This window comes from Lycorma delicatula, chromosome 2, assembly GCF_047948215.1.
Source record: "Lycorma delicatula isolate Av1 chromosome 2, ASM4794821v1, whole genome shotgun sequence".
In the NCBI taxonomy this organism is placed as follows: Eukaryota; Metazoa; Arthropoda; class Insecta; order Hemiptera; family Fulgoridae; genus Lycorma; species Lycorma delicatula.
In genome coordinates this window covers 183,956,734-183,972,846 of record NC_134456.1, presented here as the reverse complement: position 1 = coordinate 183,972,846, position 16,113 = coordinate 183,956,734, and the positions used below count along the sequence as shown (strand labels likewise).

The window sequence follows — 16,113 nt, the reverse complement described above, 5'->3', positions numbered from 1 at the left end:
CCATAGAAAAACTTATTTATGAAGCAAGACATATTCTTCACAAAATTCACGTTTACTAAAATATTGAAAAAGGGATTTTTAAATTATACACAACATATTTTATAATTTTATTTAGTTATAATTTATTTATAATTGATTTTTTTTGCGTTCTATAATACTGTAATATTTTTATTACACAATATAATTTTTATTTTTTAATTGGTAAAAATTATAGTATTTAGATCACTTATAAATAAATATATTACAATTTACAGCCAAAAATATTACATTAGGCTTTGGTAGTTAAATTACTACCAATATTTATATAATTATTATCCCAAATAAAATTTATTCTACATTTAACTAATATGTAATATAATAATTATAATATAAAACATTTGGTTAAATTAAATATGTCTTTAAGTTTTTTTTTTTTTTTTTTACATTTATATTTTTTTTATTTTATTCCTCTGTACAGTATTATAATTAATAATAAGCTTTAATATAATTACATAATTATTTATTCTAACGAATAATCGTAATAATTTATTACTAAACATTATCGCTAAATAAATACATTTATATTATATTACAATAATTTTTTTTTTTTTATAGTTGCCTATTTTTTTTAATCACATTAAGATATTTTATTATTTTAAAGGCAATATATTTGAAAATTAAGTTTAATTACTTACTTCTCTATTGTTCTAAAACACTCCAACTTTTTATTTTAATTATATTGTAAACCTATTTTTTTCTTTAAAAACATTTTTTTTAAATTAAAATTAGTGACTGCGGTATTTTTTTAAAAGTATTTATAAATCGGAAATAATCAATAACATTTGAAATTTTTATATAAATTTAAATAGAAATATTTTGAATTTATAAATTATTTTTACCATTATAATTAAAAAACTTTGTTTAAATTATTAATGAAAATGAATTATTGTTATTCAAAACTATGCGGTGCATTTATCTGTTTTACCACACCTAAAAGGAAAAATAAGATTATATATTTTTTTAAATTTTAATAATAATGAATACAAGTCCTTATCAAAGAATTATAAAAAAAAAACTTGGAGCACTTTCAGTTTTCATACCATTATCAAGAGAATATAAAATGAAATAAAATTATACGGTAAAACGGTAATACGGTATGTTATATCAGTTTTATTTTGGTGATAATGGACACTAACGTTGATTATATTTAGTTAATTATTCATTAACTTTATACATTTCTAAAGGTGCTGTGTCATCGTCGCCGAACGCGCTGGAATTTTTTTATAATTTTGTGGCAAGGAATTGTCTCCACTATGATTATTATTTTTATAAAATTATACTAACTGACTAAGACTGTATTAAAAAATAAATATATATTCTATTTTCTACGAATAATATTTCTTCTTAGAAAAAAAGGAAGAAAAGTGTAACAGAGTAATAAAATAATAATTATGTAAGGTAGGTTTATTGAATAATGTGTGTGTGTGTGTGTGTGTGTGTGTGTGTGTGTGTGTGTGTGTGTGTGTGTGTGTGTGTGTGTGTGTGTGTGTGTGTGTGTGTGTGTGTGTGTGTGTGTGTGTGTGTGTGTGTGTGTGTGTGTGTGTGTGTGTGTGTGTGTGTGTGTGTGTGTGTGTGTGTGTGTGTGTGTGTGTGTGTGTGTGTGTGTGTGTGTGTGTGTGTGTGTGAATCAAGTTATGAATTAAAATTAAATTTGAAAGTTTGAATAATGTTTTAACTACATCAATTTTGATTACTTACATACTTATTAATAAAATTTTTGTAAAAAATTATTTATAAAATAAAACTATGGTTAAATATGTTAATTTTTCTTTCATTTAAAAAATTATATAACAAAAAAAATCAGTCAAATATTAAAGCACACTAACAGTAAGTAAATTAAAACGTATCCTTTTGCAATATTATCCATAAATGCAATTTTTTTTTTTTGAGTTAGAAGTAAATTAATAATTTTACAAAGAACTCCATTAATATTCAAATTTTGAAAATTTATAGCAATTAGTTTTGTAAATTTTTAATAATTTCTTTGAATTCATACAGCCTATTTTTATAATTTCTGTTCATTTTTTTCAGTTATCTATTATAAATATTTAAGAATAATGTGTTTGCAAGCAGTTTGAGAAACAAGAAAAAACAAAAATGTATAGATATTTTATTTATATATATATATGGCTAAAGAAATTCACATTCATTGATCCAGTTTTAAAATTATAGAAACAAAATAAATTCAAAAATTCAAATATTTTTAACAATATAACATTAGTTAATTTTATTCTGTTAATTTAAAAAAAAATTATTTTCGAAGTATTTTGAAAGTAACTAAATACTACAGTTTACAAATGAACATTTATACACATTTTTTTTTCTTTTTAATAAACAAATTCAGTATGTACTATAAAAAATTTTACGTCTTATTATGTTTTAATTACCAGTTGACTGAAATTTTGCTCGAATACTAAAACCAGTCATAAAATATCAGCCTTTTATGTGCACTAAACTAACTAGTGATCTTTCAACAACAAATACCTTTAATTTTCAAATTATTTTGTCTATAATGAATTAAAGATTAGGCAAAACCGCAATACATTATCTCGCATCTTATTATTCTAGAGGTGGATTATGCTATTTATCACAAGATGATGTTTACAAATATTAATTACTGTAAAATTGTTCTTAATGTTGAAATTCCAGATCGGTAGATTGAATGATGTAATGAAATTTTATACTATCAAGAATGCCAAATGTAATTGTTAATGAATTTTTATCTTTATATTAGGCAATTTGAAAGAATATGAGTACGCTTATAAATCTAGATTCTGATAAAAACTTAAGGAATTTCATCGAAGAAGAAATGAACAATATATGTATGCAAAAATACTTTAACGGTAATCATAATTTAATTTATATTTGTAAGATTTGTTGTTGAAGTTGAACGTCAGTTTGGTTACTGACGTTCTTTTTTTAGTTATAGTAATAAAATTTCAGATCCAAAAATAAAAAACCCTAAACTTCTTGTTATTAACTTACAGTATATTTTCAACTGATGGTGATGGTAGTTTACTCGCTATTAATAAATTTCCTTAAATAGTGTAATTTTATATAAAAAACTTTCCATTTTGTTTGTATTTAACACAAATATTCGTAATATTTTCTGGTATACTTTGGTGCCTGTGAAATTGCTACAAAATTATCGATAGGTAAATAAAATCTGTATAGCATAAAAGACATAAACATCTTATAAGGGAATAAATGCTATAATAAGTAGCATATCTGTACATTTACCTTCACGTTTTACACTTATTACAACACACAGTAAGTAGGTTTTTAATTACAATTTAAATTTTATAGTTAAAATAGTAAAATAATAAACAAGACACATCACCACTTTATTAGTTTATTCTGGCGTTTATGAAAAAACAAAAACTGAAATTTTTTTTACGTTATTCATATACTCAACAGAACGTTAAAAAATGTTATGTACTAGTGTAAATCTGTGAAAACGATAAACGTTTAGAAGAATCCATCGTAATAACATTCGTATTTATACTAATTAAAGATCGTCCCGTAGATTATCACTCACTTTAAATAGAAATATAAATAAATAAATATATAATATGTGTATGTATATATATATATATATATATAACATGTATATATCGATAAATCGAATATTACTGTACAATAATCTATATTGCGATCACGTTTTATGGAGTTCAACAAATATATTTATCCACATAAGTTGAATCTCAAGGTAGAAGGCAATAATATAGTATTATAATTTTCTTCTAGGATGGACTATGAGGAGACCCATCGTTTGTTTCCCTGAGACTGTCCGGCGAAGATACGGGAGAAACAGGAGCTTTCCTGTACCTAGGCAAGCAATAGGGTGCAAATCGATGTTGAGTCAGGCTCGGGCTAGGATAAAGAGGTCTAGGGGCGGTGGATGTAGCCGCAGCTAAATGCTGTGTCGCTAACAATGATCTTCCGAGGCACGCCCATTGTTGATTCCACAACGGTGCTGTGGTTCCACCTCCGTATTGTTGTACAGCTCCTGCGTATAGATGACCCATAGGGCCCAACATGGAATAAGGACTTCCGGCTGCAGCCGCTGCAGCTTGCATCAGCAGTTGAGATCTTGCCGCTAACATAGCTTGTTCTTCTAATGATAAATTGCTGCCATCAAGAATTGATGGCCGCAAAAGATGATGTTCACTCAGCATCGACTCCATTGTTTCTCTGAAAAAAGGCATAAAACTGGTGTTAAGTTATTAAAAAGCTAAAGGGTTAATTCATATAAATATCGTATTTTAAAACTACACATCGTGGTTATACATTTTTTCTCAAACAGCTGTTTACCGAAACCCTTCAAAGCAATCGGAAAATCTAAACGATATCTTACAGTTGAAGAAATCACTAGAACTATGCCAATGTATTTTCTATTGCTACTACTACTTCTAATGAACTCCTTCATTAGACTTCAAATTTAAAATAATTCAAATTTAGTTTGCATTATTCGATAACTTATGGTCCTTGAATGGTTAAATAAGAGATCCGTTGCTTGTTTAGATACGCAAACGAGTGATAAGCTTCATATTTGATATTACTATGTATACACTAGCATGAACAAGAGAAATCCTCTGATTATTTAATTATGTTTTGAGATATAAAATTTCAATTCCTACGCTTATGTACGATATGTAATTGTAATAGGAGAGATTATAACGCCTCATTTACCCGTTACATAGACCCCTTTTTCTTTTTTTTTTTTTTAACCTCCGGAACACCGTTAGATATTGCTTCAGAGGATGAGACGAACGATTTGTAGCGTGTGTGAAAATGTCATGTCTGACCGGGATTCGAACCCGGGACATCCGGTTGAAAGGCCGAAACGCTACTACTCGCGCCACGAAGGCCGGCTACATAAGACCCTTAGCCACCGATAAGACTCCTATTCAGCCACTAGTTTATAAACAAGAGCCACCGGATTGATCCGAGTAGAATTCTCCGCACCTAACCAAACTACACAAAAATTAAGGACGCACTAAATTTATACATTCAGACATCCCTAGCACGGATCAAGTGGGTCTTTGTAAAAATCAGAGAACAAGGGACCAAGGATAGTGAAAACGGGTAAGCAGAGGGAAATTTATAGAGGTACAGAAGGGCACCAAAGGACACAAACTTACCCAAAGAAGTGTTCCAAGATTCACATGTAAATAATGTCCATCCTCATATCATAATTACTCGAGAGATCGGGATATCTTTACCACAAATAGAACTATCCATTATTGGGCAACAGAATTTCTCTTTTAGCACTGAAGATTTACCTTCAGATGTTTGACGTATTTTAGTGCATAATACGATATTTAGTACATAGATGATCTTTTCATTCTGTCATATCGTTGTTATTTATCTTTGTATATTAATTTCAGTTTTAATTTTTATTCTCGGAATAGTTATAATAATTATTAAAACACAATGCAACCATCTTTTTACTCGTATATTTTGGGACAGCTTTTGATGCTATTAATGTAAAATTTATATTTTTTTTTAATAAAAAAAAATAAGTATATTAAATTATTATGTTGTAATTTCCAAAATTATATTCTTACAGAAAATAAAAATTAATAAAATATTAATTTATATGTTTTTTTTTGTGTTATTTATATGGTTTTATATAACAATTTATTTTAAATATTTTATAAATAAAATATAACATCACAAGTTATACTTTTTAAAAAATAGTTTTTTCTTTCAAAGATTTGTTTTTGTCATCTTACATAAATTTAGTTAGAGATTGATGAAAACTATCTTTTTTTTTTTTTGTTGCGTTGCCAGAATGATTTACATCTGTCAACTAGTATTTTCTAAAACATTAATCATTTACAATAATGACTATATGATTAGATATATATCTAAAAAATATATATATATAATAGACATTCCATAAGTTTTGAAAAATATGTAGAAATTTTGAACGTTATCTAGAATATTTTGAACTAAATGGCAATACATGAGAAGTAGCATAGTTACATGAGAAGTATAGCTGTAAAAAAGTAAAAAGTTATCGTACTTTATTCTCCATTCTTTATTTTGTTACCATATATATATTTTATTGCTTTAATAAATTTAACAGTCAGAAATCCATCCTATTTTCATCAACCACTCTCAATTTAGGAAATTTTGGTGTAAAGCGTTTTTAGTTACTAACCATTTTTTTATATGCGTCAATCAGTATGTTTTTAAAAATTAAAAATACTCATGTATTTAAAGTGATAAGCTCAATAAGAAAATACGCTTGTTAGTTAAAATTTCCGGTTATTATGACAAATGTAACGATAATTTTTAAATAAAAATATGATTAAATATTTGGTACATTCTTTGTAAAGTGACGTTGACTAGAAAGTAATTAGCCGCCGCCATATCTTATAAGCAATAATTCAGGATAACAACCACAATTTTTTTTTTTATTACTTGATTGTTATTACCTTATAAAGATAAATTTAACAATTTTATTAATCTTTCTAAGTAACCATTCCTGAGTGAAACAGCAATTACATACAATATTGCCGATTAGTAGAAAACCTTCGAATCTTTTGAGAATAATCTCAAAAGATAGTAAAAAAGTATCTTAATAAAGCTCAATTTTACATTTTTTTACGTGATTCATGCCCAGTTAAAGCCGTGGTAAGTTTAAATAAACGTTTACTATTTTTTATTTTTTAGAGATAAATTGGCTTATAAAATTAAATTACCATTTATTAATATCCAAGTGATTGGAAAATAAAGACTCTTTTTCCCCGTTTTTTATGAAGAGACTTATGTTCCTTCCAACTCCTTGACAAAGTTAATGCGCTAACAAACATTATTACAACAAACTGTATAGCTTACTGGTATAAAAACATTATTTTATTAATTTCTATATTCATTAATCTTAGGATAATTTAATTAAAAATTTGCCTTTGATGACCAAGTGATTTAGTATTCAGTTCTTAATTTAATAATTGTTCATGAGATGAACATCAACATGTTTTTACTTTAACATATGAAATTGATTTCTGCTATTACGGCGTTCTTATTAATTAGAAAATTGCTTTAATCATGAATTAAAATATTAGATTTTGACTGCAGTAGCTACAGAGCCGGACTAACCGATAGACAAATAAGACAAGATAGGAGGGACCCGATCTTGTCGTACAGGAAAAATAAAAATAAATAGGATTAAAAAAAAAAATAATTAATAAAATTATTATCAGAAATAAGAAAATTATGTTATTATTTTAAATAAAATAAATAAATGTCGTTATAAGAATTGACAAAGTAATAAAATCGGATGGTGTCGCTGGGGGATCGAAGGGGGTACTATAGGGGCCATGGCCCTCTTGAAGATTAGGATGATATATTTTTTAAAAAGATAAATAATAAGTAATACATTTAAAGATTTAAAAAATCCAAAAACAATAAAAAGATTTTTCTTTTTAAAATCAGGTAAAAATATGAAGTTCTTTTTGTTTTTTCTGATGCCGAAAAGTGAATTTCCCGACTACACTTCAATTTCTATTTGAAGTTGTCTGCAACTTATATAAATGGGACTCCAAATTTAAATCTTGTCTAGGGCATATTTTGCTTTAATACGGTACTGAGTAGCTATTTTAATCTGTTTAAAAAAAGGAACAGAAGAATAAAGTAAACCTTCTTTAATTTTTTTTTTATAATTCATTACCTAAATTAAGCTTGATGAGACATAAAAAATATTTTTCTGATTATTTTCATAGAAAATTTACTTATCTTTTGGAAAAATCTTACGGAAAGGAAAGTTAATTATCTCTTCGTAATAATTTATTTTAATTAGTGAATTAAACAAGAAGAGCCTTTGTGAAACCTTTCTGAAAGGCAAATAGTATTTAGTGAAATTTCAATATTTAAATAAACATTTACCAAATTTTTAAACCTTATTTTTTTTTTTTTTTTTTAACTATTACTGAACACATTTACAATGCTTTATTTCAGTAGCTTATATTATTTTATTATATGACTGCAACTACAGGCAAAGAAAAAAAAATTGCAAACGATCTAGTAAAAACTGGACTCAACATCTTTCTATGATTAATAAAACTAGTTATCTTTGAAAGTAAAGTTGTAAAAGGATAGTTATAAAAACGGAGAAAAAATATAGCCTACATAGTAGAGTAATATCTCTTTACATAAATGCATTTTAATAAAGGGTTTTGTCCCCTCCTATAAACATTAACACCCTGAATGAAAAGTTGTTTTACAGATTACGATATAATGTTCTTTATTCTGTGTAATATATTCCTGAACCTTTAATAAATATATTAATATTCATTAATTAAGCAAAACGTTAAATATTCTTATATTTCTTCATTTATAAATATTATGCAATTATAAGCGTGTCATGGTCGAGGCGCACATTGTCGAAGTTCATCGCAGTACGTTTTGTGGCTGAAGCACACAACAGGTGCATTGTTTGAAAATAGCTATTTTTATTTTATTTTAATAGCGGTTGAAGCGTACAAATAATCTTTTTATAGCATTTTATTCTGTTGTTTACATTTCCATGCTTTTTATCTACATTTAATTACATTTTATTCCCTATTGTTACAGTGTATTTATACAGGAATACAAAACATAACGCCTTGGTACTTAATAGTATTCTGTTAACGTAATTTAACGAATTTTGGACATAAATTTTTTTAATGCCGGCATCCAAGGCGCGAATGGTTATATACATAAAAGTGCGGGCATGATTATTTTATTATTATTATTATTGTTGTTGTTGTTGATTTGTGTTATATTTTTGATTTGGATAACAAGCTGTAATTGTCTAAGGAAATAAGTTACATAAAACCTTCTTTAAAAAAAAAATCATTGAAAAATAAATAAATGTTTCTTATTTGTCTATATGGTATGTAAATTATTAACTGTATTTTATTATTAATAAAATTAACTTTGTTTTTTACAACTAAAGATCATAAATTGTGTCCTTAAGCCATAATACATAAACTTGCGTGTTTCCGAACTACTATATACTTGGCTCACGAACCCACGCTTTGGTCACGAAATCATAATAATGATTGTGTAAAAGATCAAATTTTGTGACATATTTAGTAAAAAAGATGCTGTCTGCTTAACTACTGTTTTATTAGTTAATTTATTAACGTAGTTAGTGCAAATAATTCATCCTATAAGTTAAGATATTAAACTTCTTATCATCCAATATTAATTGCATACATTATAATTAATTAATAGTATAATTAATTTGTTACATTGATATGTGTTAAAATATGTAAAAATGTTTGTTGTGCAACGTTTAGATTTTTTTTTTTTAATTGTGTAATTAACAAATATCAAAATATTGTTAGTACGAGGGATATCTCTAAAGTAAAGACCGCTGGGAAATTTTTCTCGTAAAGTTGACGAATCTACGTCGTTCGTGGCTACGCTAGAATGCACACACTGCATTGTTGTCTGTAATTTATTGCGTTGTGTAGTATCTTTGATTACGTGAGTTATTACATTATAAAAAGAATAGGAAAATCGATGTTGCCGCTGACTGTGAAATACGTAGAATCAGTTTTGATGGTTTTTTAAACCATCAAAACGTTAAGCTGGCTGAAATTCATAGACATTTGGTTGCTTGTACGATGATAATGTAATGAATGAAAATGGTGAGAAAATTATGAATGGTGGTCCGAAAATGGTGTGAAAGGTTTAAAAATAACAGAATTAATATGCATGGTGAAGGACGTTTGGGGAGGCCCTCGATAATCACCAAGGACTTGTTGAAACGTGTCGATGATGAAATCAAAAAAGATCGTCGCTCAACGATTTCTGACCTAGCCCTTGTTTTTCCTGATGTTTCAAAAGCTAGTACTGGTCGCATTTTTCATGATCATTTAGGCTTCAGAAAGGTTTGTGCACTTTGGGTGCCGCTTGTCTTAACGGAATGTCACAAAAGAATCCGAATGGGATCTGCTTTGGAATTTTTGATGCCCTACACAGAAAAAGGCGATAATTTCCTTAATTCAGTTGTTACCGGCAATGAAACATGGATTTTGTATTACACGCAAGAGAGAAAACGGCAGTCAAGTGAATGAAGTCATCCTCAATCACCAACCAGATGGATAAAGGTCAAGCAATTTGGACGCAAACTGATGGCCACAGTCTTTTGGATCGGTTTGACATATTGCTGATTGATTTCATGTCACGTGGAAAGATTATAAATGCAGAAGCCTACTGTGAAACTCTACATAAGTTACGGCGCACCGTTCAAAATCAGCCACGTGGGCGGCTGACCGATGGTGTCGTCCTGCTGCACGATAATGCACGTCTACATGTTGCGGGTCATGTGATTTACTGAGAACATTTAGATGGGAAATTTACAACCACCCAACGTATAGTCCCAACTTTGTTTCTTCTGATTACCATTTGTTTGGAAAATTAAAAGAATTTTTGAGTGGTAAGCAATTCGCGGGTGACGATGAACTTAAAAATACTGTTAATTAGTGGCCAAATGGACTGACGGCAGAAGAATACGACGAGGGTGTATTGAAGCTGGTGTATCCCCTACGATAAATGTCATATGGCGATTATATAGAGAAGTAGTTATGTAGTTTAAGAGAAATAAAAAATAGTTATAAAGTTTTCACAATAAAAGGTTTTACAATGAAACGGTCTTTCCTTTAGAGATAACCTCTCGTAAATCATAAAAAATAGTTATTTTTCATTGATTATTCTATTTATTAGAAACATAAAAATAAAGTTAGTAAAATTCTCAAAATACAGAAGTTCACTTGGTTAACTTAATAGATATACATATATTTTTTAATTGTATTAATTGCAACATTTACAGTATTACATCATTTAAAATGTATTACTTATTTTACAAATAGTTAACGTAATATCTACCTTTCAAATTCTGTCAGCCTTGATGAATCTCGGAAGCCCTTAGCGAAAGGATTGCTGTCGATTTTCAATTTTGTTATCTACAAAAGAAAATAAATAACAATTAATTTTATTTCGATAATATATACGTTTTCGATTCCTTTTTATTAGAACACTGGTAAAGATCATGGATTACCACAATGACTTCATCATATTTACTATCATGACTTAACAGTTTCTTGAAGCGACGTTTCTGTAGGTATGTTTTCTGTATGTAGGTTCGTTTTCTCAGATTTTTCAAAAGTTTCAGTATACTCAAGTTTTTTTTTTCTCAGGTTACTCAAATTTTCCAATGCTTGTTTTAATAATAAAACTTACGCCTTTTTATAATTTCTATCCCTACGAAATTTATCTTGATTCGAATGAATAGAGTACTAATACTCGTATTATTTATCCTATCTATCCAACTTTACTGAATTAGTCATACATAAATTCACATTTAAAATAATTATTCCAAGGCATTCAGACGATATTTTGTAGGTTATCCAAAGCCGTTCATTACATAACGATACTGAAAAAACGTAGTATAATCATTCTGAGGTTAAAGTTGATCATGAAAACTTAAATTTCTTTTTATTCTAATGGAAGTTACTCAGACTGGTTAAATTCAGATTTTAATTTAAACTGTATTATCAACAGCTATCATCATTATCCCGGTGAAAATTGGTAGCATATGAAAGATGTCATAAATGACTGGGATTCGAACCCTGGACCTCCGCACGAAACACCGAGATGCTACTTACTCAGCTTCGAAGGTTGGCTAATTAAAAATTTTATTTAACTAGTTTATAGATTTTTTTTTACTTATATTCTGTTTGTTGAAATTGAGGTAAAAAATATCTCAGATATTTGAATAAATTAATATGCGTTTAAGAAAATAGAATCTACAATTAATAATTCAAATCTATTCATTATCCAGTACTTTACTAGTTTCTATGAATATGTGAAATATCACTTTTTTTTTTAAATTGGTTTTATAATAATTTGTTATAAACACACTTACTTTTATCTTCAACATAATAACTTTACAATGGGGACTTGATTTAAATTAAGCGATTAATTTATAATTAACACATATAATTAATTTCTATCTACACACGTTACCAAAACTAAAATTTCATTATTATGTTGATAACTATTTAATTTACCTCAACTCACAATTTTTACAATTATTTGTTAGTACATTGAACGTAAAGTATGAGTAAAGGATTATAACCAAATACAACGATCGATAGTAAGTAATATGAGTAGTTGTAAGTTTACTAACTGAAAAGGTTATAACTAAACTGTTATTGAAATAAAATCAAAAATAAAACTACTCAAAAACCATTTTAAAAGAAATAAAATTTTATTAACTAGATGCTAATTTTCTATTTTTTAAACAGTCATATCTTGTCAAATGCAGAGAGTTAGAAGCAGTAAAAATAAATGTAATAATATTTTTTTTAATAAGTCATTTTAAAAACAAAATATATAAATAAAAAAAGAAACATAAGTAGCACTACATAAATAATATTTCCGCATGTGTTTAAAAAAATCTGACAACAAAGTTGTAATACTTCCTGGCATTAGTTATTTATTCTTATATACAGTGGCGGCTCGTAGCTAAAATTATTAGTGGCGCTGCTCCAGAAAATTTTTTTCTGGGCCTTTTCAAGCCCATAGTTAAAATTTTCTGTGAAATAAAAGAACCGAAAAAAAATCAAATAGAATAGCTGAAAGCGGGATAATAATTTAATTCTACACTTTATCGCATTCAAGAATATGGTACACGGTTTTTAAGCCCAACACACGCGGAGTAAAAACAAAACTACATTCCAACAGCGCGCCAGGATCGGCACTGTGAGAACGACAGTGCCCTCTCTCCCTCGCATGCAGCTTCCTATGTGCGCATGCTCACAACACCAGGCCATGAAACTATGAAGCGCATAGTCCATACAAAGATTTCTTTACCTTTTTCATAAACTGCCGGATGGCTGCTGTAGTAAGCTTAAGAATTATATATTTTACAAGTGTAAAGAAAGAATTAAAGAAAAAGGATTCATATTAAATATTATCGATAATATCACGTGGAAATAGGGGATGCTGCTGTTCCACAGCGTCTATACACGAGCCACTATTGCTTATACGTGTATTTAGTGAAAAAAATGTTACATGAAAGAATTATCTAACGTTTATTTTTTCTGGTGGGGCTAATTTCTGATTGTAAAATTATAATTATATGTTCAAATAAACCAAAAAATTTTAATATATAAAAAAACCCGGTTTTGTTATATTTTTGTGCTCCTCCACTCCAAAATCACCTTCCAAGAGATTTTATTTGATTTCTCTACATTTACTATGATAAATGGAAAAAACAAAAAAAACATCTCCACTAAAAAATGTACAACCAATAAAAAGTTACCTAAGATTTCTTTTCTTGGGGGGGAGGAATTATGTAAAAATTTTATCGTAATATTATTTTGATTTTTTAATAATATCAGAAGTATAAATAAACTAAAAGAAAATTTTTAAAAATTCAAAAAATCTATATTTTGAAACTTTGATTGACTTCCCTACTCCCCAATATTGCTCGTAAAGTTTTTTTTTTTGAGGTCGCTTGCATATTTACTATGCCTAAAAAGACATTAAACTATATGCAATAAATTTTAAATAAATAAAAGAAAGTTTTTTCGGCTTTTAAGGAAGGAGGAAATTTTGGGGAAATTTTTTTTTTTAATAAGCATGCACGAATCTGCTGAGTTAATTTAAAGTGGGCTTATGTTTGCAAAATTTTGAGAAAATTGACCCCAAAAAGCTATCTACCCTGTCTGAAAATATGACCCTAAAACTTTTTCCCAAAAAAATACCCATGTACATGAGTCTCTGAACAATATTTCATCAAAATCGGTTTATCCAATGAAAAGTTATTAACAAACACGCCACATACATACATACGTACGTATGACATAACATCCCACTTGTTTTGCTTATTGGGGTTCTGGGTTCTGAAACGTCGAGAAAATACATACCCTATTTTTGTCTGATTACCATAATTTCTTTCTTGCAACATAGCTCTTCAGCTATTATGTCAGGAAAATAAAAAGTAATAAAACATTGCAGTCCAAGTCAAGATTAAATTATAATAAATTTTATTACTTATTTCATTAAAAGTTAAAGATTTCACTTTCGATGTGTTCTCGAAAGCAGAATTGGATATTTTTATGGATTGACGGATTTTGATTTTGTATTTGTATTTCTTAGTACCTCTGTTTACATTCGCTGATAATTCTAAATATTCGCTTAACATTAAAAGCATTTATCTCCTTTTTATAGTTGACGGTCATTGAGTATTTCCTATTTTTGAATTTTTATACATTAAGTAATTATAAATTAATAATTAAATTAATTTACTAATAATTCTATAATTAAATTTTATGTATAATTCATTAATAACTCTATGATTTTACACTGCGTTATTTATTTTCTATTTACTTCATACGTACTACTTGAACTGAAATACTTATTATAACTTTAACACAACATTTCGACACCCGAATGATTCATCAGTTTACCTGCAACAAACCTGAAACTTTTACGATAGTTTCAGCAACCTACTTTCTACATCTTTGCTGTATAAACAGGTGATTACTGGTTTCAATTCAACGATGATCCTTCTTAGTGAAATAATGTGTATAAGTCTATATCACATATCAAACATAAAATTGTTTATCTCTTTTTTGTTGTATAGAAGCTGCTTCTTCACCACAATCAATTGACGAATACAGTCGTTCTTATTAAAATTATGTAACTAATTCTGTTAAAAACATTTTTTCTTCTATAATAGATCGGTGGCCGATGATAATATGAGAGTGAGTGAGTTTGTAATTCAAAATTGCATTTTATATTTTCCAGAAACCTTCTCCCCACCACCTATACCTTCTCTTCACTCCCGATCAATTAAATAGTCTTCGTCAATTATCTTCTCTTTATAAAGATCTGTCCACAACCTCTGTGGATTACTAGCAAATTTCATACTCTATAGTAATATTCACCATAGTCTTGTCAGTAATAAACGCATTGGATTTAACGGAGTTTATCCAGAGTCCATTTCATTTAAGCATACTTTTAATTACAACTGTTTAAAACTTTGATAATAAATTTTTAATTATTCTCAACTTTAAAAAAATTTCAATATTGTAAATATGTATGGAAATTCTAGCTTTGAAATATAAGTTTGCTACGCACGTATTTTAACACGCGAAATTGGAAAGCAAGCCTCATAAAAGTAGATGATTTTCAATTGTTTTACTTGAAATTAGTGAATTTGACAAATTACTATATCAATATGTTCAAAACGAATTGAACAAAAAAGAACGATTTAGTAGAAATGCATAAAACAAGCCTGATAGGCTATATATATATCAAACCATCCACGGTTAGAAAAGTTAGTTCTAGAAGGAAAATTTGGTTCTAAAAATAGTAAAGACAAAGATACATAACCGAGTATATAGGATGTAGGAAATGTTTTGAGACCAAGAATCTAGCACAGAATAGCAAATTTTCTGTAATCGGATGTAATGTAGACAATTAAACAATTCAAACGACGGTTGATAAATAAAAGATTAGGCGAAACTATCGACCTATTTATTCATCAGTTAGATTATACTTTTCCCGTCGTTATTAGGATTTTCATTTTCCATATTATAACCGAAAAAAAACATTATATTAATTTTTAATAAATTTCTTTTGAAGTTATGGATTAAATAAATAAAATTAATTAATTAACCTGTACATTTAAAAATTAAATTCGTTTTAAAATGCACAAAAAAAAATTAAACTGTAATTTTGTTTTATTTGTTAGGTGACTTCATTAATCATCAGTTTGTTATCCAGCTTTTAAATGAAGTTTACAAAACGGGTTGTATGTTTTCTGCCTGGCTGAGATTAATTGGACTCCACACAAGCGAGCAGTTAGTCATATTTTCAGCCCGGCAGCAGCAGTACCAGGTGACAGCAGGCAAAGTGGTGAACGCGGTTTGGCAGACTTTACCGATCTAACTTTAGGCCCTCCTCTCACATTATGTTCCAAAATATATTGTCTAATGTCTTGACTAGTTCAATAATATACACTCACGGTATAATTTTTCTTTCATATTATAATTATTCCTA

General features: G+C 28.0%; 1 protein-coding gene across 1 annotated transcript in view; it reads right to left on the bottom strand.

Annotated features, from left to right (window-relative positions):
* Nucleotides 1-1,588: 1,588 nt before the first annotated feature.
* The window catches only part of LOC142319491 (T-box transcription factor TBX20-like), a 187,550-nt gene continuing 173,025 nt past the window's right edge, over nucleotides 1,589-16,113 (bottom strand). Inside the window, exons 5-6 of the mRNA XM_075356824.1 lie at nucleotides 10,927-11,003; nucleotides 1,589-4,233 (exon numbers count right to left, since the gene is read on the bottom strand). Of these exons, the coding sequence (XP_075212939.1) occupies nucleotides 3,783-4,233; nucleotides 10,927-11,003 (528 nt within the window). The 3' untranslated portion in view covers nucleotides 1,589-3,782. The remainder of the gene's footprint in view (nucleotides 4,234-10,926; nucleotides 11,004-16,113) is intronic.